The sequence below is a fragment of the Gymnodraco acuticeps genome, unplaced genomic scaffold (assembly GCF_902827175.1).
Source record: "Gymnodraco acuticeps unplaced genomic scaffold, fGymAcu1.1, whole genome shotgun sequence".
NCBI classification, from domain to species: domain Eukaryota; kingdom Metazoa; phylum Chordata; class Actinopteri; order Perciformes; family Bathydraconidae; genus Gymnodraco; species Gymnodraco acuticeps.
In genome coordinates this window covers 87616-114271 of record NW_022992116.1, presented here as the reverse complement: position 1 = coordinate 114271, position 26656 = coordinate 87616, and the positions used below count along the sequence as shown (strand labels likewise).

Sequence of the window (26656 nt, the reverse complement as noted above, 5' to 3'; positions counted from 1 at the left end):
TCGGAGTAAAGGATGGCAGAAAACACTACACTACCCAGAATCCCCAGCTATCGTTTGGACTACACCATTGAGTGTTGTCAAAAGAGGCAACAACCGGAAGACAGAGAAGAAGAACAGACCGTGATATAAACAAACAACAAATAGCGTGTGCGTTCCATTTTCACTCTCGTCCATCGAAAACATGTCTCGTGCGGCACTGGAGCTAGATTTGGGTTCTGCCCGCTCCACTGGCGGCATATATCAGACCCGGGCCGGGGGGCGGGGCCACATGACCGGGCCCTTTAAACCCAATAAAGCTTGACAAAAATATCGGGTGTCCGGGGTGGTAATCTGACGCTCGTGCGTAAAAAGTCGCTCAGTCAGTAAGATTACAATTTAAAACAATGTTTGAAAGAAAAGTAACTAAAGAAAAAGGTGTAATATTTAAAGGGATAGTGGAAATCCGCGAATTTTGGGTTTAACTTATGTATTTTTATTAAAAAGAAGCATATTAAACAATTTTTTTTAATTTCATCCGCCTAGTTTCATTTTATTTTCAATTTTATTGCGCCCTCTCAATGAAACGAAATACTTCGGGAATCGTCGGGAATCTTCGGGTGATGACGAGAGCTCAGGAAGACGGGCACAAACAATGGCGGACATTCAATAGCATTTGCATGTGAATAGCCGACCTTTATTATGGTGAATAGATGTGTTTTGTATGGCTGTAGTGCGACAGAAAAATTCTACGTGACACAACGACATTGGATTAACCTTGAGATGCGTTTTTATTCCGTTGAACACAACTTTTGATCACAAATCAAAAAAGGTAAGACGTAATTATTGTAATATTTTTGGAACCGGATGTTGTTTACTTTCTCTTTTCTGGCTGATAGCTCCAGGAATTCGAGGTCTTACAGTGATGATGACATTACATGTGTGGAATCTGTGGAGTCTCAGCTTTAAATCGTATATCTTGTTTGTGCAGTTAAGATAGTAATAAGGGCATTTCTACCGTGTGTTGTGTGTAAAAAAGCGTTAGCATTAGTTAGCATTTTTTCGCTCAATGCTAATTCAAAGGCTTGGTATTACTCTTGTGTTTTTTCTAGCTAACAATTGTTCTTATTGTCAGTTAGCGGAGTTTCTTACCTTTAAAAGGGTATGAAACATTAATAGTTTCATAAATGTTAAGAAGCCCTGAGACATGTGAGAGAAAAAAAACGGTGGGAGGGGTCCACTGGGGGGACCTTCGGCCTTAACTGGTTAACAATGATTAATATTTGTAAAGGCTACAGGTGATCTTAAGATGCGTGAGCTATGCTTAGGGACCTACCAGTCAAGATTATTTGTGCGTAGGGGTGCATCATCTGGCTCCTGGTCCTGGTCATCCTCGCCATTGCCCATGCCGTGAACCGTCACCTCGGGCTCGGGCTCGAACAAATAAGGACGTAATGGTCCATCTTCTGGCTCAATATTGTCACCATCGTCGCTTACTGAACCGGATTCAGATTCAGTTCCTAAAACGACATTTTCGTAGGAAAGCCGAGAGGATGTTTCTGACTCGCTATCATCACTGGATACCTCGTACAATCCTTCTTCTTTGTCTGGTATATTTGCCCTTCCACGTTCATTCTGCATAGACGCCATGGTTTGTTATCATCGTCTTCCTGAGTTTTCGTCACTTCCGGTTAGGCTGAGAAACATTTCGTTTCTAAAAAACTTCGGGGAAGCTGCAATAAAGTGCTTCTAACATGTGTAAGGCAATTATTATATTTTTTTAATCAGGTGTGATTGTTTTGGTACGTAATTATGCTTGTATATAAGTTAAAACGAAACTATTTGAGGTTCCATTTCCACTATCCCTTTAAGATTTCGTTTTTACAAAGGGTATAGAAACGAAATATATAACAGAGATAATAATGATATAACATGACATAAAGTCCAACAAACCACAAGGACAATGAAAACATAGCCTAATAAAATGACTACATTTCTGACACACCATTCACCATGGACAGCCACCATGAGAGCAGAGCAGTGTAAAATTGGCACGGCGGCCCATACATTCACGTACAAGTAGGCTACTGTACAAATTAAATTTGAAGTGTACTCACCACTACTTGAAGGGTACTCGGCGAGCCTTGCGCTCCGCGAACTCGTCCACAATACGCTGTATGTCCAATTTCTTGGCTCGGTCACTTTCGATGGACAGCAAGGCCAGTCCACTCAGTCTCTCCTGTCCCATCGTGCTCCTCAAATAGTTTTTGATGAGTTTTAATTTGGAGAAAGAGCGCTCGGCGGTTGCCACGGTGACAGGAAGAGTCAGAAATAAGATGAAGGCTGTGCAAACCTCACTGAATGTAGATGTTATTGCTGGGTTGTAAACAATGAGCATTTTTACCAGATCCGCGACAGATTTTAGTTTTTGTATTTGGTCCCTGAAACAGGTTCTGAAAGAAAGCAGCTGGCCAGGGAAGCTGGCGGCGATGTCCCGACTGTAGTGCTCTCTAAGCCGCTGGGCAGCTTGGTGTAAATCCTCATCCTGTGTTGGGGTGAATTGCCTCAAACATGTTCACAGTTTCATTTAAACTGGTGAATCTTTGGGACAGTTGCTGGATGATTATATCGAGACATGCATTGAAAACGGTCACCCGAAAGTTGCTCTCTGCGTCAGTGAGGCGGCTGTCTTCAGAAAGTTCATCAAAGTGTCTCTTAACTTTCCTGGCCCTGGTTGTTTCAAACTGTGTTTGACTTCCCCATTTAGTAGCCAGGGCAAGAGTGTCCGGTACTTCTTCACCTTGCGGCGCAGCCAGTAAGGAGCCGGAGGGGGAGGGGTGCGGCTGGTCAAGCGTCAGGCCTGGCTCTCCTCTAGACGAGCAGCTAGCAGCTAGCAGCTGCTGAGTCGTCCCTATTATCATCATCACTACAGCCGAGAGACAGAAAAGGAAATACGCTAGGCGGCCGAGCTACACGAAGTAACAACAACCATATGATATCAACATTTACCACAAACTCACATTTTCTTGTTGACAGTGTGTGGCCGTGATTGTAGCCTACCTGTAAATCTGGCTAACCCCCACTAACGTTGTTGGCGGGCTGGGGCTCGGGGATGAAACACGGCTGGCGAAAAAAATATCCATCGAGCTTGGACAATTTGGCTTTTCCTTGGTCCTCCTTTTTTATCTTTTTCTTTGCATTTTGTAGCTCCACTTTTGTGTTTATAACTGCTCATGCTTAGGCAGTGCTCTGTTGAATGACAAGTGATTGATGATGACGTTGACGTTCATTTACTTATGGTGTTGATGGACGGCTGTTGATGACGATTTTACCCAAAATACATTTGGAGACAATTGAAGGGATTCACTTGCAATTTTTCATGTTTTAATGTTAAATGTGAGTGTGAAAATAGCAGCACAAGTTCAACTCATATTATAGGCTACATTGCTTTATACCTAATATGACCACGAACGTCAGTGCACTCAGTGGCGCGAGGCAGCAGGGCCCGCCCGAATATCTCGGGGGCGGAGCCTGCTGCCTCGGCGACGGGCCCCCATTGGGTCCCGACCGTCCAGGGCCCGGGGAGCCCTGCCCCTACAGCCCCCCCTGAAGCCCCGCCCCTGGCTCGCTCTGTATTAATGTCATGTTGACAGGCTATCATCGGAGGCGTTGATAGAAGCTCATTCTAACGGCCCGTCTACACTACAGGCGTAAACAAATGCTTTCAACGCTTCGCCCATTCATTTGAATGGGGTGACGTAGGATATTTTCAAACTTCGCCGAACTGCATTGTGGGTAGCATGGCAAGGCGTTGCAAGCATCGCGAGCGTCTATCGGGTCAAAAGTTGAACAATGTTCAACTTTTGAGGCTCGATGCTTGCTCGAAGCTGGCGTCAGCCAATCAAATCCCGCCAGTACAAGCGCTAGCCAATCAAACCGCGTGCAAGCTGGGAGAGCCAGACCGCAGTTCATTTCCTCATATTCCAAACGAGAAATTACGGTAGCAAATCACCCGGTTCTTTACGACCAGAACTATTAACGGGATACAAACCGGAGGAACCAGGCATGGAGGGAGGTGGCAGAGACAGTGGAGGAACCAGGCATGGAGGGAGGAGGCAGAGGCAGTGGGGGAAACTGGTAGGTTTTTGCCTGTTTGGGGATTTTATATCCAGTTTACTTCGTTTTAACATTGCTATTGCTTTGTATGTCGGGGGCGGGAGATTCATGTGATTGGTTGTTGGTCGCGTTGCTCGCAAAAAATCGCCAAGCTTCAGACACGCCCAGCTTCAAGATTTTTTGATGCCTGTAGTGTAGACGGGCCGTAATGGTGTGTTATGTGTGTATGAAGGTACCAAATAAAGCTATTTGTGTTCTTTGAATCACACAGCGATAAGAAACAATAACAATGTCCTCCAGCTGTCCTCCAGCCCTCGCATTAGTATTGGTTATAGTAACAGCTACAACATTAAAACACTTCCAGGCAGATTGAGGAGGAGAATGGGAGAATGAACAGAGAAACATCCATCTGAATAATAATAACTTTATTTGTATCGCACCTTTCATACAGCGGATTGCAGACCGTGGGGTCTTATTTCATTCACGCTGTTATCTTGATTCTGATTGGCCAGAAGACATTATCAAAGATGTTCTATTGAGAAGACGATCACTACGTGACAAAAGTTTTCAAAACCGTCTCTGGTCTTCGGTATTTCCAGACAAGTGGCTACTGAAATCAATCTGACTAACTGCTGTCTGTGCAATTTACTCCGCGAGTTGGTGGACTTTATTTTGCTTACTTTAACATCATTTTTCATGGTGGGGCTAAGCCATTTCTTGGTATGGGTGAAGCCTACCCCAGCCATACCCTGGCGCTGCCACTGGTGGGACGTATTACATTACATTACATTACATTTAGCTGACGCTTTTATCCAAAGCGACTTACAATAAGTACATTCGACCAGGAAGACACAACCTTGAAGAAAACAGAATCATAAAGTACATCAGGTTTCATAGAGCCAGACATTTCAAGTGCTACTCAACTGGCTTTAGGTAATCCAGTCCTTTATTAGTATATAAGTGCTTCGTTAATAGTTCTAACGCTCGAAGTGGAGTCGAAAGAGATGAGTTTTCAGTCTGGAAGGTGTGTAAGCTTTCTGCTGTCCTGATGTCAATGGGAGCTCATTCCACCATCTTGGAGCCAGGATAGCAAACCCACGTGTTTCTGCTGATGGGAACTTGGGTCCCCCTCGCAGCGAGGGCGCAACGAGTCGTTTGGCTGATGCAGAGCGTAGTGCACGCGATGGGGTGTACGGTTTAACCATGTCCTGGATGTAGGAAGGGCCAGATCCATTCGCAGCACGGTAAGCAAGTACCAGTGTCTTGAAGTGGATTCTAGCAGTTACCGGAAGCCAGTGAAGGGAGCGGAGGAGCGGAGTGGTGTGGGAGAATTTAGGAAGGTATGGGGCGGGCCATTCTGCACATGCGTTAAATGCGTTAAATATTTTAACGCAATTAATTCAAAAAACTAATTACCGCGTTAACGCGATAATTTTGACAGCATTAATATATAGTAATCCCAACAGGCCACCTTGTTTATGGTTTGATTCAGTTTTAGTAGAATATAAAATACATGAATGATGAAATGAGCACATAAAGTGCAGACATACTATAAAATCACAGTTAATAGCCTTCTTAAATCGTTTGTTTACGTCCCTCACTTCCGTTTCGCTTCTCATGCACTGATTCGCTAACTGAACAGCCAATCAGAGTGATTGCTTGGTCCGACTGCCTGTGGCCGACGCACGGCCGATTCAACATGTTGAATCGGCCGTGCGTCGGCCATGAAAGGCCAAATAAGGCGTGTCACGGCCGACGTTGCGGGACACACCAAATTGAGTTTGGGCGACAGGGCACGCTTCGTCGTCCGACTAACGAAAACGGCCGATTTCGGCCTGGTGTGTCCGGGCCTTTATACTGACCTGTCTATTGAACTGCTGTGAAGCGAGTTTGGCTACAATTCTTGTAATTGGTGCTATACAAATATAAAGCTTATTACTAATATTAATATTATTATTATTATTATATATCAATAAACTATATTTAAAATGAGTTACCTTTTAGAGAAGTGATTATATTTGTATGCCAATATTTTCCTATGGTAAAGTTTTCGTTTTGCACTTTTATTTTGATAGTAATAAGATCGGGACTCTTATTTTGAAGGAACTTTGACCGGTTAAATCGGTTTACTAATCAAGATTAAGCCCCAGAAAGCACATGGCTACTTAGCATGCAAAATGAAGTCATTGTGCATGCTAAGTAGCCATGTGCTTTCGTGTTATCGGCTGAATCTTTATTTATTGATTAGATCACGTTACTCTGATGATAGTGTTCAAGACAGCCTATGTCTGAACTCGATCCTTAGAGTAATGTGTTACGGAGCCTTCTTCAATATTGTTTCCACATAACGAGCATTTTGCTCTTTTCCAATGTGGAAGCAGAATGTGTGAAAGCATACAGCACGATGCGGGGTGTGTCTCCAGACATCTCTAGACTGGAACAGCAGGGCCCAGTCCGTGAACTCGCCTCGCAGGTGCACGCGCCAGGATAGAGAACATCAAACTCCAGAGAACATTTGCTCGAGTCCGAGTCCAAGTCGGAGCGTCAATGTACAAGTCGAGTCCGAGTCATCGTGGGGGGAAAAATGCACGAGTCCGAGTCCAAGTCATCGTGCGCGAGAATTCACGAGTCCAAGTCCGAGTCGCGTCAATCAGTGCACGGTTGTAATTTTTGAATGTTATGTAACTGCTGTTAATTAACGCTGCCAGACAGAATCAACTATAAAGGAACTAAAGCACGGTCACATGACTTCACGTCTCCACCGCTAAGCTAAATGTGGCTAATGTTGGGCTATAAAGGAACTACAGCACGGTCACATGACTTCACGTCACCACCGCTAAGCTAAAGGCGGCTAATGTTGGGTTTTAAAGGAACTACAGCACGGTCACATGACATCACGTCACCACTGCTAAGCTAAAGGCGGCTAATGTTGGGTTTTAAAGGAACTACAGCACGGCAGGGGCGGATCTAGACAAATATTCATGGGGTGGCAAGAGGGTGGCAGGAGATTTTGAGGGGTGGCATCCCGTGACAGAAGTATATGCTGATTTAAATCGCAATCATATCAATCAATTAGGGGTGTAACGGTACACTTACCCGTACTGAAATTATTCGGTACAGGCCCTTCGGTTCGGTACACGTGTGTACCGAACGAATATAGCGTTAAACGTAAAAAATTGAGAACATTACATTACATTGCATTTAGCTGAGGCTTTTATCCAAAGCGACTTACAATAAGTACATTCAACCAGGAAGACACGACCTTGAAGAAAAGAGAATCATAAAGTACATCAGGCTTCATAGAGCCAAACATTTCAAGTGCTACTCAACTGGCTTTAGGTAAGCCAGTCCTTTATTAGTATATAAGTGCTTTGTTAATAAATCTATCGCTCGAAGTGGAGTCGAAAGAGATGAGTTTTCAGTCTGGAAGGTGTGTAAGCTTTCTGCTGTCCTGATGTGAATGGGGAGCTCATTCCACCATCTTGGAGCCAGGATAGAAAACCCACGTGTTTTTGCTGATGGGAACTTGGGTCCCCCTCGCAGCGAGAACATGAACAACTTTCTGGAAGTAATCTATATCATAGAGCGACCAAGTCATTTCATTGGACGAGAGGCATACTATGAGAGTTGGTCACAGGGATGCGTTCAAATTTAGTCAGTAATTTCAGGAACTGTGGAAATGGCGAACGCAGATGAAGTTGAGCTCGAAAATCCTCCAGCATCATTGAAGTCTCCGGTTTGGGAACATTTTGGTTTCGCAGTTACGAACAAGGATGACGGACAAAGACAGGTGGACCGAACCAAAGCTGTTTGTCGGCATTGTTCAACTAACATTGGTTACGCGGCTGGCAATACATCACACTATCACACTCATTTGAAAAGGCATCACCCGAACGTGAATATCACCGGTACCAAAAGAAAAAAGACTGAAGTGCAAACCCAACTCCCACTAGCATGTAAGCCTCCACCACTCGCAGAGAGTTCAGACTGAGCCAAATCAATCAATCAATCAATCAATGTTTATTTATATAGCCCAATATCACAAATGTTACATTTGTCTCAGTGGACTTTACAGTTTGTACAAAATATCAGTATGACAATACGACACCCTCTGTCCTTAGACCCTCACATCGTACAAGGAAAAACTTCCGGAGAAAACCCACAGTTTAAAGGGAAAAATGGGAGAAACCTCAGGGAGAGCAACAGAGGAGGGATCCCTCTCCCAGGACGGACAGACGTGCAATAGATGCCGTGTGTAAATTGAAAAGATAATACATTTGCAACATAGGTAGACCAAATGTTTGGAAATGCATGTGTGTATAATAGGAAGATGAATCCACGAGGATATCCATCCAGGACCTATGATCCAGGACCACAGCCACGACTCAAGATCCAGGGCTCGCGATCCAGGACAGAGGAGCGCAGGATCATCCATGACTCCGGATCCCGGCGTATATAGACACCAAAAAGAAAGACATTTGGGGAAGCTGGGTTAATCGGAACATGAGAGTACACAGGTATAGACAGAGAGAAGGAAGAAGTAAGATGTCCCCCGACAAACTAAGCCTATATCAGCAAAACTAGGGGCTGGATCTAATCAGCCCTAACTATAAGCTTTATCAAAAAGGAAGGTCTTAAGCGCACTCTTAAAAACGGATAGGGTGTCTGCCGCCCGAACACAAACTGGAAGCTGATTCCACAAATGTGGAGCTTGATAAGAAAAGGCTCTGGCTCCCATTGTACTTTTAGAGACTCTAGGAACAACCAACAACCCTGCATTCTTGGAACGCAATGCCCTAGTAGGACAGTAGGGTATAATGAGTTCTTTAAGGTAAGATGGCGCCTGCCCATTAAGGGCTTTGTAGGCGAGAAGAAGAATTTTAAATTCTATCCTGTGTTCTATAGGGAGCCAGTGTAAGGCAGCCAGAACAGGAGTAATGTGGTCCCTTTTCCTAACTCTGGTTAGTACACGAGCCGCAGCATTTTGAATCAGCTGAAGCCACTTGACTGACTTCTTGGTACACCCTGATAATAAAGAGTTACAATAATCCAGCCTTGAAGTAACAAATGCATGGACTAGTTTCTCTGCATCGTTTTGAGGCAAGATATGCCTGATTTTTGCAATGTTACGTGGATGGAAGTAGGCGGTCCTTGAAATTGATTTTATGTGGGCGTTAAAGGATAAATCCTGATCAAATATAACACCAAGATTCCTTACAGTCTCACTGGAGGCCAAATTAATGCCATCCATAGTTAGTATATCCTTAGATAATTTGTTTCGTAGATTCTTCGGGCCAAGTACAATAACTTCAGTTTTGGTCGTGTTTAACATCAAAAAGTTTAAGGTCATCCACGTTTTTAAGTCCTTAAGGCAGTCTTGAATTGTATTTAGATGATTAATTTCATCAGGCTTGATTGATAAATACAAAGCGCCGGCAGATGACAGCTATTACAAACGCCAAATATCCTTATGCTGCCATGTTAGCAAAGTGCTACATTTCTTCTTCATTTCTTTCTTCTTCTATTGGTAGGTTATTGGTTATGTTCACATACTTATTTGATTATTAAAATGTAAACCAATTTTTTTCATATGGGTGTTTTACGGCCCGTCCACACAGCAGCGTGCGTTGAAAGCTTCACCATTCACTTTGAATGGGGTGACGTCACTTTGCTGGCGTGGCTCGCTGCAAAAGTTGAGCAATGTTCAAGTTTTGAAGCCACGACAGAAGCGTCAGCCAATCGAATCATATGCCAGTACAAGCTCTAGCCAATCAAACCGCTGCTTGTATGTCAGGGGCGGGAGATTCATGTGATTGGTTGTTGGTCAAGTTTCAGACACGCCCGCCGGCAAGCTTCAACGCACGCCGCTGTGTGGACGGGCCGTTAGAGTTGTACCCCCTAGTTCAGGTCTCTAGTAATGTGTGCTCAAAGTGCACCAGATTGAAGCATTTTACTTTAAATGTTCAAACATTTCTTCCCGGGGGGGCATACCCCCGGACCCCCCTAGAGGATGTGATGTCCTCACCCCAATTAAAACATGTTCATATAATACTGAATACATTTGAAGCCTTTTTGATGTATATGACCTATGTCAATACGTTTCTGTTTTTGTAGTGCATTGGTCTTTTGTAGAGATTTTTCATTTATTTGTTATATATTCTATTGTGTATTCCTTGGTTACTTTTATTTGTTCTACTGAACGATTTTCTGGCAGGGGGGGGCGCCAGCTAAAATCTCGCCTAGGGCAGCAAATTGGTTAGAACCGGCCCTGATGGTGTAGGAAACGGGCTCCGTGTTACAAGACGGGTCGGGGTTTGGCGGTACCACTGCAGACTCTCTGCACACACACACACACACACACACACACACACCGCTGCAGACTCTCTTCACGAAGGAGCCACGGTGCTGCAGAGACACACGTTCACTAAGCAGAAAAACGATATCCTGTCACAGAGATCTGCTATTTTAAATGTTAAAGTCAACACATATCGACCCTAAATAAAGTCTATATTAAGAACGAGAGATGTTTTGACATTATGGCTTAAACAAATGACAAATGAGCGAGGGCGATGACGTCAGAGCATCGTCCTATGTGCCGGGGCTGAGCCCCGGACAGCCCCGGCCCAATTTAACCCCTGGTTAGAGGCCCTATTTTATCAGTATGTCTGGACTGCACAGCAGTTACAATGGTCAAACTACATTAGAACAGAATTGTCCCCATTTTGTCTTTAATAATTCCTAACATTAGATATTTTAATGAGATATGGACCGCAAAACAAAAAATGTCCCTGATTTTCATTTTTGAAATTAAGTCACCGAATGCAAGTAGTCGCCTTAGCTTATTTTGTTATGAGATGTGAATTACTGTTCAATTTAGTTGATGTAATAATCATTTGGTTACTTTTACATTAAAAAAAGGTCTTATGATTTTTTCGGGGGGAGGCCCTTTTTCCAGTTTAGAGCAATAGCCCCTCCAAATGTCTGTGCACGTCCCTGGATAGGTGTGTGGGCTGTCTTTCATTTTGACACACAGAACACTGGGGGCTATCCACCCTTATCCTCAATGTAAAGTAATTCACAGCCTCTTCCCTCTTCTCTCTGTGAGGAGCAGCAGGTTCAGCTTTCAGAACAACGTAAAATGGCATTAATTTTTTTAATATGTCGTGTAGTAATAGATTTATTTATTTTTCTTCTCAAGAGAATACTAGAATGTGTATTTTATGTTAGTAGCCTATTTCAAAACTAAAACAAAAAAAATCTCCTGGGGGAGAATCCCCCCAGACCCCCCTGCAGGGGTTGGGTTTTCAGCATGGCAACTCTTTCACCTGTGGGGAAATTGCAGGATTGGCTCCAGGTCGCACTTTTTATTTACTACAAGACAAATGTGCCTTTTTATTTCATACAGTTCCATTTGGATTGAGACAGGGAAATAATCTAAACCTCACGCGTGGCGTTTCACTGTCAAGGGGAGCGTGTATGTAATTACATTGCAAATACTGACATGAGCCCCACCACTGTATGGGTTAGCCCTACCATAGATTACCCAACACAAATACTCTGGAGCATCAACTGCTGACCTGTATTGCGCAAGCGCAGATCTAAGATCCAGTAGAAATGATAAAAAAGTAAAAGTCTGCTGCTTATTGTTCTACTCGGCCAAAATACAGTCAAAGAGTATATGAGAGTGAGAGTGTGTTAATTAATATATTTGGCAGTTTGGAGTAAGTCTGTAGATTTGTTTGTGTGTGTGTGTTTCATGTATAGGCCTCTCACGATAATTAATTTTGTTGGATACATTTTCCCGGAAATTATTGCGATAAACGATAATATTGTCGGCACCGTTGTATGACCATTTTAGACCACTGACATAATGATAATATATAATAATAGTTCAAGTACATCCTTTCAAACTGCTAGTCACATCCTCATGTAAATGGAAATTTATCGAGTTCATTTTTATTTATCGTACGATACGTCAATGAATTGCTTATCGCGACAGGCACACAATAAAACAGTGGAAACAAACATGTGTTTGACTTTCATTAGTGAATGAAACTTTGTGCCCTTTATAGTCTGTGTCCAATATTGTGTATTTGTATATATTGTATATATATCCTATATATATATATGCAGGGGCGGATCTAGACAAATATTCTTGGGGTGGCAAGAGGGTGGCAGGAGATTTTGAGGGGTGGCATCCCCTGACAGAAGTATATGCTGATTTAAATCGCAATCATATCAATCAATTAGGGGTGTAACGGTACACGTACTGAAATTATTCGGTACGGGCCCTTCGGTTCGGTACACGTGTGTACCGAACGAATATAGCGTTAAACGTAAAAAATTGAGAACATGAACAACTTTATGGAAGTAATCTCAGGTATATATCATAGAGTGAGCAAGTCATTTCATTGGACGAGAGGCATACTATGAGAGTTGGTCACAGGGATGCGTTCAAATGTAGTCAGTAATTTGAGGAACTGTCGAAATGGCGAACGCAGATGAAGTTGAGCTCGAAAATCCTCCAGCATCATTGAAGTCTCCGGTTTGGGAACATTTTGGTTTCGCAGTTACGTACAAGGATGAAGGACAAAGACAGGTGGACCGAACCAAAGCTGTTTGTCGGCATTGTTCAACTAACATTGGTTACGCGGCTGGCAATACATCAAACTTTCACACTCATTTGAAAAGGCATCACCCGAACGTGAATATCACCGGTACCAAAACAAAAAAGACTGAAGTGCAAACCCAACTCCCGCTAGCATGTAAGCCTCCACCACTCGCAGAGAGTTCAGACCGAACCAACGCTATTACAAACACCAAATATCCTTATGTTGCGATGTTAGCAAAGCGCAACCTGGCTGTATCTGCTACCTCTGTCCCTAGAGAGGGTGTTCTCCACAGAGACATTGTTAGTGCCAGCAGATCTGCCCTTTCAGCAAGCAATGTGGACAAGTTCATCTTTCTTTAAACAACATGAAAATACAATGACAAGCAAGTCCTAATGTCAAGCTGGCTTTTCAGGAACAGTACAGTTCAAATACAGATTATTTCAGTTCATCGACATGCTGCACCTTAATGTTTATTTTATTATATTTTGTATTTATTTGAATACATTAGTCACAGTTTAATAATAATCTTTAAAAAATGTTTAATGTTTTGTGATAATTTTTTCTGCTATACCGAAAACGTACCGAACCGAACCGTGACCTAAAAACCGAGGTACGTACCGAACCGAAATGTTTGTGAACCGTTACACCCCTACAATCAATGTTAACTTGGAAAGCCACAATATTAATATTTTAACTCAATCACAAAGGTGATATTATTGTGGCACATCAGTAAAGCCTTACAAGGTGGCAGACGTAATTTAATGAATTTTAACTGAACAATAACTGAATGAGTTTCACTCTTAGACCAGCAGGGGTACCAATCTATGCAGACTGCTGCAATAAGTACATTAATTAACTGTCTCATCGATGTTTGTCTGAATGAATATGATACTATTAACAATCATATTATTCCTATCAGCTGTCAATCACTGTTATGATTCACATATTCATTTATTATTGAATAAACTATATTTTTTGGAGGAGTTAATGATGAATGTTCATCAAGATGCTTGCTCACCCTCCTTCAAATTTGAAAAACAAGTAATTATATCATTATTGATAAACAGTTACAAGCTTGACTTTACATCAGAAAGAACAAACATTAAAGAAGTGACTAACTGCATCAGTTAGGGTTAAAAAACGTGTATTCAGCATAAACATCGCTGCAGTTATTATCCAGTGGAAGGTCCTTACCTGCTGGCCTAGTTCAATCAAAGTGGTTACTTTCTGTTGGCTGGGCAGTGTAGTTTTACACACCGTCTTATTTTACTTTCTCAGGACTTAAAACTGTTTTTTGGGGGCAGACCCCCTCAAAGAAAACAAGATATACACGCATACAAGGTCATCATCTTAACAGTTTGTTATTCTCATCGAGTCATCCGTGAGCAGAGCATCAAGTTGTCTATTACAGCTGAATGCGGCGATTACTATTTTGTTCAGCAAAACGCCTCACAAACGTATTAAGATCAACAGCTGTAGTGCGTTTTGATTCCATGCTGAGTACAGCCAAACTGACAGGCTCTTCTCTCATTGTAGACCGCACCTCATTGCTTCAGTGCTTGGGTCCGAATGCTTCTCGTTTTGCGCCGTCCCCACGTTCAAGTGAATTCGCCACCAATCATATTTCCACTCTCGCGCCAGGACCGGGGGAGGGGTTACATGACGTGCATCTTGTGCTGCATTCACTTGCACTCGGACATTAGAGACTTTGTCTCATAAATGTCCGATGAGCCACAACTTTTCTTTCAAAACAAAGATGCCAACTGGGGTGGCAGCTGGGGGGGCAAGGCTATTATTTAGGGTGGCAGTTGCCACCCCATGCCACCCCGGTAGATCCGCCCCTGCAGCACGGTCACATAACTTCACGTCACCACCGCTAAGCTAAAGGTGGCTAATGTTGGGCTATAAAACAACTACAGCACGGTCACATGACTTCACGTCACCACCGCTAAGCTAAAGGAGGCTAATGTTGGGCTATAAAGGAACTACAGCACGGTCACATGACTTCACGTCACCACCGCTAAGCTAAAGGAGGCTAATGTTGGGCTATAAAGGAACTACAGCACGGTCACATGACTTCACGTCACCACCGCTAAGCTAAAGGAGGCTAATGTTGGGCTATAAAGGAACTACAGCACGGTCACATGACTTCACGTCCCCACCGCTAAGCTAAAGGAGGCTAATGTTGGGCTATAAAGGAACTACAGCACGGTCACATGACTTCACGTCACCACCGCTTAGCTAAAGGTGGCTAATGTTGGGCTATAAAGGAACTACAGCACGGTCACATGACTTCACGTCACCACCGCTAAGCTAAAGGCGGCTAATGTTGGGCTATAAAGGAGCTACAGCACGGTCACATGACTTCACGTCACCACCACTAAGCCAAAGGAGGCTAATGTTGGGCTATAAAGGAACTACAGCACGGTCACATGACTTCACGTCCCCACCGCTAAGCTAAAGGAGGCTAATGTTTGGCTATAAAGGAACTACAGCACGGTCACATGACTTCACGTCCCCACCGCTAAGCTAAAGGAGGCTAATGTTGGGCTATAAAGGAACTACAGCACGGTCACATGACTTCACGTCACCACCGCTAAGCTAAAGGAGGCTAATGTTGGGCTATAAAGGAACTACAGCACGGTCACATGACTTCACGTCACCACCGCTAAGCCAAAGCAAAGGCGGTTAGTGTTGGGCTAGAACGGGTTTATCAGTGACTCCATACTGCTGTGAACTTTATTCTGGGACAGGTTTTATTTTTTAAGTTTGACTCATAATCCAATAACTAATAAGAGGAAGTGTTAGAGACAGTTTTTTGTTTTGATCAAAATAATATTGCCATCTAGTGGCGAACTTGTGCAGTGCATGGTAAATAAAAGACTATATTTCCTATGTTGCAGCCAATTAAGAGACAGAGGTGGTCCACCTGTGTGCAAGATGCCAGTAAAACACAACTGACCAGTTCTTTAACGTTTATCATCCAACAGAAACATAAAGAGAATCTTAGTTTGCTTCAATAAAAGCTTTTATGTTGAGTTGTGCCTCTTGTGTTGTTGTGTTCACTCTGACTGAGAGAGTATTCTCTGAGTCTAATTTGAGTGGAAACTATTTTATTTGTATTAACCACAGAAGCCTTGCAGCTAAGAGTACAACTGATAACCTGAAGGATTAGTAGATGTGTTTCAAAAGGTGTTCAGAGTGGTTGAAGGAAGCGGTGACAGGAAGGAAACTGGTGTGAGCTACTTTCAGAGAAACAGTTTGATGCCACATCACAAAGAGGTACAATGGATCCAACAAGTCTTCAACGCCTCGTCTGTAAGTACAATCTTTATACTGTTAGCATGAGGGAAGACGTTCAGATATCATAAACACACCTGAGAGGTCACTGACCTGCACAACAAGCATCCAGAGTCTGGAGAGATGGAACTCTCTTTACTGTCTGGTACGTTCAGGAGGAACTGCACACTAATATGATTGTTGTGGTGCATTCAAGTGCTGAAAGAGAAGTCTGGTATTTCCTCAACTTCTATCCAGTCTGACTCGTGCTAACTCTGCACTACATTCATGTGTTCTAAAAGCAGCATACAGACCTGTTGAAGTGTCCTGGGTGTCGCAGTAAACTCACACTGTGGTTTCTCCTCAGTCCTCACCTCCCTGCTGAGCTGCTCCACTAACCAGGGTCAGTACACTTTCTCCGTCTCACAAACTCAGAGCTGAGTCTCTGTTGACCTGATGCATCACTCTCAGAGTAACTGAACTCTTTTCTGTCCTCACAAACTGAACTCTGCATGTTAGATTCATCAGTGAACATATCAGTGGCTTCTTCTTCTTCAGTGTTTTATAAATCTTCCAGCTCGTCTCACGGTGACTCCCAGCAGCTCTCAGGTGTTTAGAGATGAACCTGTCTCTCTGAGATGTGAGGACGCCTCTGAGGGATGGACTGTGAGGAGAAACACGAGCAGGGAAAGAAGAACTGAGTGTAAAGTCTGGGGAACACCTGCTGGTTCCTCCTGTACCATCAGCCCCATGGACCCAAGGGACAGTGGAGAGTACTGGTGTGAGTCCACAGAGGGATCCACCAGTAACACCATCACCATCACCGTCTCTGGTAAGATCAGCCTCTCTGTTTCCTCATCAATACTAAAAACACTTTAAGAAGTTCATCAGAAAGAGGAAGCTGGACGACCTCAGAGCTGCTAGCTTGTGCTAACCACAGGGTGCAACACACACATTCTCACACACACTATCATCCACTAAAACACTCCTCAGTACAGTCTCGTACTTTAGGGACTGGGAAAAAACTATGTTTACGATATTATTTATTTCTAAAATATAATTATTTTAGAGAGAAAATGCTCTTTTTCTAAAAGTGTCCTCTTAAGTGCTTAAACTCCAGATGGTCCTCACAAGGATATATGAACAAGAATACAGTCCCTGGAAATCATCAAATAATCAACACCTCGTCTGATTGGCTCCAGATTCAAAGGTTGTAATGTCACATGAACATAAGCTACAGTTTAGGAATGGCAATGAGAATCACTGTATGTGACGTCTTCTCCATTTGAACATGAATACAGTTTGTCCTGCCATGTTGTCTCTGTGTTCAGGTGGATCAGTGATCCTGCAGAGTCCTGCCCTCCCTGTGATGGAGGGAGATGACGTCACTCTGACCTGTAGAACAAAGATGGCCGACCCCCCCTCTGCTGATTTCTACAAAGATGGCGTCTTCATTGGGACTGAGTCTGATGGTCACATGACCCTCCTCCATGTCTCCAGGTCTGATGAAGGCCTCTACAAGTGTAGAGTCCAGAGTAAAGAGTCTCCAGAGAGCCGGCTGTCTGTCTCAGGTGAGGAGCTTTCCTTTGGTTGACTCATTCCTTCAGATGTTCACCTGACCAGGTGTGATTCTCTCTGCAGAAAAACCTACGACCTCCATGGAGCCGCCCACAGCCTCCTCTGCACCTCCTGCCTCCTCTGCACCTCCTGCCTCCTCCCTCCACCTTGTGTTCAGGCTGATCTGCCACCTGGTGGTTTTCTGCCCGTACTGCATCTCCACTTTCCTCATGGTGTCTATATATCGAGAGAGGGCCACAGGTAACTTCTCTCAGCTTGTTCATCTAAAGCAGCGTTTTTCAAAGTGTGAGGCGCGCCTCCCCGGGGGGGGGAGAGCGGGTTCCCCCACCCCCACCTACCTGTGTGAGTGCTCACTCCCTTCACCTCCACCTGCCTGTGAGAATGCTCACTCCCTTCACCTCCACCTACCTGTGAGAGTGCTCATTCCCTTCACCTCCACCTACCTGTGAGAGTGCTCATTCCCTTCACCTCCACCTACCTGTGAGAGTGCTCATTCCCTTCACCTCCACCCACCTGTGAGAGTGCTCACTCCCTTCACCTCCACCTACCTGTGAGAGTGCTCACTCCCTTCACCTCCACCTACCTGTGAGAGTGCTCATTCCCTTCACCTCCACCTACCTGTGAGAGTGCTAATTCCCTTCACCTCCACCTACCTGTGAGAATGCTCACTCCCTTCACCTCCACCTGTGAGAGTGCTCACTCCCTTCACCTCCACCTACCTGTGAGAGTGCTCATTCCCTTCACCTCCACCTACCTGTGAGAGTGCTCATTCCCTTCACGTCCACCTACCTGTGTGAGTGCTCACTCCCTTCACCTACCTGTGAGAGTGCTCATTCCCTTCACCTCCACCTACCTGTGAGAGTGCTCATTCCCTTCACCTCCACCTACCTGTGTGAGTGCTCACTCCCTTCACCTACCTGTGAGAGTGCTCACTCCCTTCACCTACCTGTGAGAGTGCTCATTCCCTTCACCTACCTGTGAGAGTGCTCACTCCCTTCACCTCCACCTACCTGTGAGAGTGCTCACTCCCTTCACCTACCTGTGAGAGTGCTCACTCCCTTCACCTACCTGTGAGAGTGCTCACTCCCTTCACCTACCTGTGAGAGTGCTCATTCCCTTCACCTACCTGTGAGAGTGCTCACTCCCTTCACCTCCACCTACCTGTGAGAGTGCTCACTCCCTTCACCTACCTGTGAGAGTGCTCACTCCCTTCACCTACCTGTGAGAGTGCTCACTCCCTTCACCTACCTGTGAGAGTGCTCACTCCCTTCACCTACCTGTGAGAGTGCTCATTCCCTTCACCTCCACCTACCTGTGAGAGTGCTCACTCCCTTCACCTCCACCTACCTGTGAGAGTGCTCATTCCCTTCACCTCCACCTACCTGTGAGAGTGCTCATTCCCTTCACCTCCACCTACCTGTGAGAGTGCTCACTCCCTTCACCTCCACCTACCTGTGAGAGTGCTCACTCCCTTCACCTACCTGTGAGAGTGCTCATTCCCTTCACCTCCACCTACCTGTGAGAGTGCTCACTCCCTTCACCTCTACCTACCTGTGAGAGTGCTCACTCCCTTCACCTTCACCTACCTGTGAGAGTGCTCACTCCCTTCACCTACCTGTGAGAGTGCTCACTCCCTTCACCTACCTGTGAGAGTGCTCATTCCCTTCACCTCCACCTACCTGTGAGAGTGCTCACTCCCTTCACCTCTACCTACCTGTGAGAGTGCTCACTCCCTTCACCTTCACCTACCTGTGAGAGTGCTCACTCCCTTCACCTACCTGTGAGAGTGCTCACTCCCTTCACCTTCACCTACCTGTGAGAGTGCTCACTCCCTTCACCTACCTGTGAGAGTGCTCATTCCCTTCACCTCCACCTACCTGTGAGAGTGCTCACTCCCTTCACCTCTACCTACCTGTGAGAGTGCTCACTCCCTTCACCTTCACCTACCTGTGAGAGTGCTCACTCCCTTCACCTCTACCTACCTGTGAGAGTGCTCACTCCCTTCACCTACCTGTGAGAGTGCTCACTCCCTTCACCTCCACCTACCTGTGTGAGTGCCGGTCGGCTGCAGCCAGAGGAGGATCTGCGTTTATTCCTGTGTGCTTCAAAGACGCAGACTCATTGTTCCCACTAAAGTAGGCTGAGTGTAATAAGGAGGCAAAGTTGACGTTCAGTGTGTTGCCGGGAGCAAACACACTGATGTATCCACGATGTTGAAAATGTAAAAAATGTTTTAAAAATCTGTGTTGAGAACACGGCGTGCGAAAATATACGGGTGGTGCTGCAGCTAGATTTGCCTGTCCTCTGGAAGAAGGTGTCGGCGACTGACATGCGAGGAAGAGCGGCTGTCCTCAGGCTGCTCCAACTTTAACAACTGTATTAACTTCCAGGGCAGTGAATTGAACATGCTATTGGAATTGGGTGTGTGGTATGTTCGTGCACGCACACGCATGTTCCACAACACACAAACTGAACAACACTCAATTTTCCGATCGCTACCAGCGTCTGCGATCTTGTTAAAACAACAAGTGCACGTTACTGATGCAATATGGTTGAGACCATTCAGGCTTATTCTAGAGGGGTGCAAGGAATAGTCCAAGTAGTGGGGGAGTTTTATACAATATGTTTAAAACATAAAGATAAAAAGGTTTTAAAAAGGTATTGTTTCATGTTTTAAGGAGGTGACGCTACTCAGCCAATCAAATGGGTGCAGTCAGTGAGTCAGCGCGATAGCTTCAAACACAGAGACGAGAGAAACAGTCTTCATGCTCTCTTGCTGGACCTCTGTTCTCTGAGGGGAGGCTCACCTTCCCACACTTTGAAAACCCCTGATCTAAAGGGATTTCATCTCAGCCACAACTCTCAACATGTTTTCTACATTTTCTTTCTGACAACAGGAAGGGACCAGTCTGTCTCCGTGGCGATGACCCCGCCCACCCACGCTGAGCAGGGATTGGACGATGACTACGATGATGTCATGTCTGCTGTCACCACGGAGCATCAGTTCTGACCTGATCTTCAGGCCCAATTCCAAACCACACCCTCCCCACTCCCCCTCCGTCTGTAGTCTCTCTCTCAGTCTGTAGTCTCTCTCTCAGCTGAACGAGGCTCCTTCTTCCAGGTGGGGGGGGGGGCAACAACAGGTTTCAAATCAGCTTCTCTTGAATAAAAAATAAAAGAAATAAAACTCAAAAAATATTTAACCCCTTAAGCCCCAAGCCTGTTTTCCAGGTCTCAGGCTCGGAAATGACATTCCCAGAACAAATGTCTTCTAAAAGGGTTAAATTCTGGCCGTTAGAGCCAATAGAATCGAAGGGAAATCGTCCCGCACACACTCATGTTAAAAAAAAAGGTGACGTCTTCGCACATTCAATGAAGCTACGTAGGAGCGTAGGAATGGCCTGCTCTGATATTTGAAAACGGAATTGCAGTTTTATTGCTGATGGATTATCAGAACATTTCAAAGGGGACGCAGACACATTGGATATTAACCTATGGATTAACTACAGCATCGTTTTAATGCCATTGAAGACCAGTTTAGACCAGACAAAACCAAGGTAAGCCATGTTAGCGTTTTAGGCTACCTAGCGCCACTTGTTTTGATGTACGTTTTTGTTGATAACGTCGCGCGTTTGTATCTTTCAGTGTTGAGGTGGGCACCGTTAGATTCTGTGTCTTTACGATCATAAACGATGTGTTGGATGTGCAGCTAGGATAAGTAATAAGGGAGCTAGGAGTGATTTTCGGTGCAGTAATAGGTTAGCATTTTTCGCTCGGGGCTAATTCAGAGGCTCACTTAGCATTGTGTGTTTTTTTGAAAATAAAAATGAAAAAGATCAGTTAAATGAGTTTTTCCCGTTATATGGATATCAAATATTCATAGTTTATTAAATATTAAGGTTCCTTAGACCTTGTTTCCTGCAAATGACGCGATTTCGGCCCCGGAACCGGGTCCGTGGGGCTGAAGAGGTTGGTGTTTATTTTTGGCGTTTTTGTAAACCACTTTTTGATTTAAAAACTGATGTTTATAAACTTCTTAGTTTTTGCAACAGTCTGCAAATATACACAACTTTATAATAAAATGCAGACTTTTACCGTTTTCCAGACTAAACGGGTTTATGGTCCTGAGTTCAAAACAATACGAGCTAACAGGAAGTCGTTAACATCTGTATGTCCATATTAAATGTCTCTTGTTTTGCAGTTACTTCCTAATAAAAATATCACATTTTATTTGTTTATTCTCTATTTTCTTATTTGAAGCGTTGCTCTGCTTACATCAGAGCAAATCAGATGAATGTAGTTTTAATGTATTTCATATGAATTGTTACAGTCACTATATTCAAGAGGAATATATTTGAATCCGTCACAATATTTGTATACAGTTCAACAAAAGGCTCAAATTAAACGTTATAATACATGTAATAATATAATTTACTTAAATAAATACATTTCTAGTAATATTTCTACCTTTTCTCCTATCTGTTGTAGGCACTAAAAAGTCCTTGAAAAGGTGCTCGACTAAATTTAGATTTAAAAAAAAATCATCCACAGCTGGTTTTTAAACATTATTTATTTAGGGGAATACAGAAAAACACTTTATAACCCTCCCATGTCAAACCTGGCTCAGTGGTCCAGAGTGTGATGGTGTCAGGCAGAACTAGATGTAGTGTTAGTATCTCACCGAGCAGCAGGGGGCAGCAGGGGGCAGCAGGGGGCAGCAGGGGGCAGCAGGGGGCAGCAGGGGGCAGCGGGGGGCAGCGGGGGGCAGCAGGGGGCAGCAGGGGGCAGCAGGGGGCAGCAGGGGGCAGCAGGGGCAACAGGGGGCAGCGGGGGGCAGCGGGGGGCAGCGGGGGGCAGCGGGGGGCAGCGGGGGGCAGCAGAGGGCAGCAGGGGGCAGCAGGGGGCAGCAGAGCTCTGCAGATCAACCTTTATCATCAGGGTTAAAGCATGAGTTCAGGTCTGAAAACCCGTCAGAATCTACCAGTGTATTCTGTATGAACATGCATCGCAGCATGAAGAGTCATGAAGTCCCTCTTTCTGACTCAAACTAATGATAACAGAGAGTGAACCGTTCAGATCCAGCTCCAAACACACATCTCCTGGATCCGTGAACTTCCTGGTTTTACATGTTATTTGTAAAACGACACGATATACTTTATTGTCCCCGTAGGGTTAGGGTTCTGGACTGTCCTGCAGTTCCGCATACATGTACATATACACACATAATAAACATTCACATACATTCACATATCAACACTCATGCACCGTTTGAACAATCAGACGCACATCCGTCAGTGTGCGCGTGATTGTTCAAACGGGCAACCTGTTGCACCTCATGGCCAACATTTAAAAGTATACACATGTGAGTGTTGAGAAGCTTGATGGCGGGAACGAGTGCTTATAGTTCAGCTCGTGGGAACCTGACTGTGATGTATGAGCTGCACCTAAAGAAGTTCGGAGGGAAATATGTGCATTCAAAACCTGCAGAAACACACACTGAGCTGTGTGTGTGTGTGTGTGTGTGTGTGTGTGTGTGTGTGTGTGTGTGTGTGTGTGTGTGTGTGTGTGTGTGTGTGTCAGTTTGTTTCACAATAACAACACTTTGACCTCATCTCACCGACATGTTTCTGCAGAGACAGAGAAACTGAGCCAAGAAAAACCGCCGCCCTAAAACTGCTCGTGCTTTAATCTGCAGCTCTATGGGTTATTGTTGAGCCTCTATCCTGCGCACGCGAGGGGGAGAGAGGGAGAGAGAGCGCGTGCATCGGTCTGCTTGCGCACGGAGAAGGACTTTGTGAGAGGGCTGAGAGTCAATTGTGCTTCCAAAACATATGTGTCTCAACCTGTTTCATCGCGCGCTCAGATAGAGGCACACAGATACCCCAGACTCATCTCTCTGACTTTAGGAGTTTCTATACACTGTAAAGCATCTCTTCCTCCTCTCCTGCTTCCCACTATGAAAGCACAGTCTCACCGTGAAGGAGGTGAAACTAAAGCACGCTCTCACCGTGAAGGAGGTGAAACTAAAGCCCGCTCTCACCGTGAAGGAGGTGAAACTAAAGCACGCTCTCACCGTGAAGGAGGTGAAACTAAAGCACGCTCTCACCGTGAAGGAGGTGAAACTAAAGCACGCTCTCACCGTGAAGGAGGTGAAACTAAAGCCCGCTCTCACCGTGAAGGAGGTGAAACTAAATCAAGGTTTTATTTAGAGTTTCTGCTCAAACAGAAGAAAGGAAATGAGGAAGACGGCTCTGTGTTTTTAAAGATGGCGGCTCATTGCTGGGTTTCAGGAAGTTGAAACGAGCTGTTTCACAGAAACACTGAAGAGATGGACTGATGCCAAACAGGGTGGTGTTCATACTTTAGAGGTTAACACACACACACACACACACACACACACACACACACACACACACACACACACACACACACACACACACACACACACACACACACACACATTAAACTGACACACACACACACACACACACACACACACATTAAACTGACACACACACACACATTAAACTGACACACACACACACACACACACACACACACACACACACACACACACACACACACACACACACACACACACACACACACACACACACACACACACACACACAGAGTCCAGAGTTCCTAAGAAATGAAAGAGATGATTTGAATCAGACTCACACACACACACACACATTAAACTGACACACACACACACAGTAAACACACACACACACATTAAACTGACACACACACAGTAAACACACACACACACACACACACACACACACACACATTAAACAGACACACACATATTAAACAGACACACACACATTAAACTGACACACACACAGTAAACAGACACACACACACACACACAGACACACACACACACACACACATTAAACAGACACACACACACACACATTAAACAGACACACATATATTAAACAGACACACACACACACACATTAAACAGACACACATATATTAAACACACACACACACACATTAAACTGACAGACACACCCATATTAAACACACACACACACACACACACACACACACACACACACACACACACACACACACACACATTAAACTGACACACCCTGTTACAGAACAGAGTTCCTAAGAAGTGAAAGAGATGATTTGAATCAGACTGAGGGGGTTTTTCATGCTCTTATTTTGAAACTGAGGCTCTAAAGTCTGTCCAGTGACTCAGAGGTTAACATGTGACATTCACCTTGTGAAAATTACAAATTAATTAAATAATAAAAACATCAAACTTCTACATCAAAACTATTTAAATTAGTTTAAATAATAATCATATTAGGATATATTATATAATAATTAAAACAATCCCCAACAATCACAAGTATTAACATGGATATAAACAACAGTTGATTGAAAACAGCAGGACAGAGATATCTTCATGACATTTCAATAAATGAGACTTCAAGGAGACTCCTTCAAGGAGACTCCTTCAAGGAAACTCCTTCAAGGAGACTCTTCAGGTTCTGATAATCAACATATTCATTCTCTCGTTGACTGGAAACAGAAACTTAAGGCTGAAAGGCAAATACTCAGTTTTACATCTCTATATTTGCATTCATTTTAATATTATTTTCCTATGGAAGAACCGAGCGCTCTCTCCGCAGGAACACGGACTAGAAACCAGGCTTCACTTTATCATTGAATGCAGATTTCCTCAGTCAGCTGTTGTTGTTGTTGTTGTTTTGGCTCAGCAGGAAGCGGTCAGACTTGTTTACATGACAAATAAAACCTCCATGGTGTCCTTGAAAGCCGCCTGGCAGAACCTGATAGGCCGGTTCCTTTTGGATTCACGTCATGAGACAGAAAGCAGAACTAAAGCACCTCTCATAAAACACGGGGTTGAGGTATTTGTACAAGGCAAGGCAAGTTAATTTATATAGTGATGATGAATCAAAAGTTACACAGAAGTTTTCTTCGTGTCACAAAGAACAATTTTAAAAGCAATGTATTTAAATGAAACGATCTCATCTCTTAAAATTCACAACTTATTATGAATGAAACATTCACAAACTTATAATTATGTATTCACATTTTAACTCTGTTACATAGCCACGCTTTTTGGCTTCTGTGTGAGTGCGGACTGTCACTCCTGTTGCCACGGACAACGTCAGCTAACCAGTGCCCACTGCCCACCAGCCACGCCCCGACACATGGGGTCACGCCGGCCAATCACAAAGCTTTGATGCGTTCAAGTGCATTATTCTGGCACAGGAAGATTATGTTATTAATGATACAACAGAATATTGTTCTATTTTTAGACACATCTCGCGATCGACCGGTCGACTGATCGACTGGTTGGGCACCCCTGGACTAGAAGCAAGAGCCGCATACGTCACGCTTACGTCGGAGGCAGGGGCGGGATCAACATCCTGAACAACAACAACAAGCCCACTTTTTGTCCAGTTTGTACACAACGATGGAAAACCCCAAACAGTTTTATGACGCAGCACCACTCGGGCTCTGTGCGGTGTGAACAACACGGGGCTGAACATAAAAACCGGTTTCGAACCAGAAGAGCGCAAGAGGAGCTAGAACGGGAACCGCGTTGATGTGAAAGGGGAAATACAGAGCATCACCTAGTTCCTTAGCAGTGACTTATTCTCAAAATTCAGACTTTTTTTTTCTTCTCAAAGTTCTGATTTTTTTCCAAAAATTCTGACTTTTGTCTCAAAATCTCAAACTTTTTTCTCAATACATAACATTTGTAATAATCCCTGGTCCCCGGTTTGAGCTTGAATCTCAGGATCCATGTGTCTGTGATCCTCTCCAGAATGGAAGGAGTCATCACATACAGAGCATCAACTAGTTCCTGAACAGTGTCCTTCACATGCTGATATCAAGAGAGGGAGTCACACAGTCACAAGATGGAGGAATAGAAAGCAGTATTCAATGTTTACTTCAGATTAGCTCCACGTCAGAAATGAGCATGCTTGATGTCTCTCTCCATAGAGGCTGAATCATCAGTGGCGTTTTCTCCCGGAGGCCAAGGGAAGCCAGGCTTCCCCTGTTTTTTCGGAGTGTAGTTATAACTTCGTTTA

At 44.3% G+C, this 26656-nt stretch overlaps 2 protein-coding genes across 8 annotated transcripts in view; one reads left to right on the top strand and one right to left on the bottom strand.

Annotated features, from left to right (window-relative positions):
* The window catches only part of LOC117537787 (low affinity immunoglobulin gamma Fc region receptor II-like), a 122910-nt gene that overhangs the window by 66364 nt on the left and 29890 nt on the right, over nt 1–26656 (bottom strand). The gene's annotated exons all lie outside the window — the stretch shown is intronic.
* Nucleotides 15270–21192, top strand: LOC117537789 (Fc receptor-like protein 5). 2 transcript variants are annotated; one of them, XM_034203156.1, is made up of 6 exons: nt 15270–16022; nt 16351–16386; nt 16561–16815; nt 17315–17554; nt 17625–17801; nt 20459–21192. In XM_034203156.1, exons 1-6 carry the CDS (start codon nt 15992–15994, stop codon nt 20569–20571), a joined length of 852 nt encoding a protein of 283 aa, XP_034059047.1. In that variant the 5' UTR covers nt 15270–15991; the 3' UTR covers nt 20572–21192. The 2 variants fall into 2 exon arrangements, with proteins under 2 accessions (XP_034059047.1, XP_034059048.1); XM_034203157.1 differs by lacking the exons at nt 15270–16022; nt 16351–16386 and adding an exon at nt 16425–16455 and having other exon boundaries at nt 20459–21191.

Bases quoted from the DNA above. Each gene is read 5' to 3' on its own strand.
- LOC117537789 (XM_034203156.1), top strand. From the start codon at position 15,992: ATGGATCCAACAAGTCTTCAACGCCTCGTCT. The intron at 16,023-16,350 runs GTAAGTACAATC...GTTTCTCCTCAG, and splicing joins AAGTCTTCAACGCCTCGTCT to TCCTCACCTCCCTGCTGAGC. The intron at 16,387-16,560 runs GTCAGTACACTT...TAAATCTTCCAG, and splicing joins GAGCTGCTCCACTAACCAGG to CTCGTCTCACGGTGACTCCC.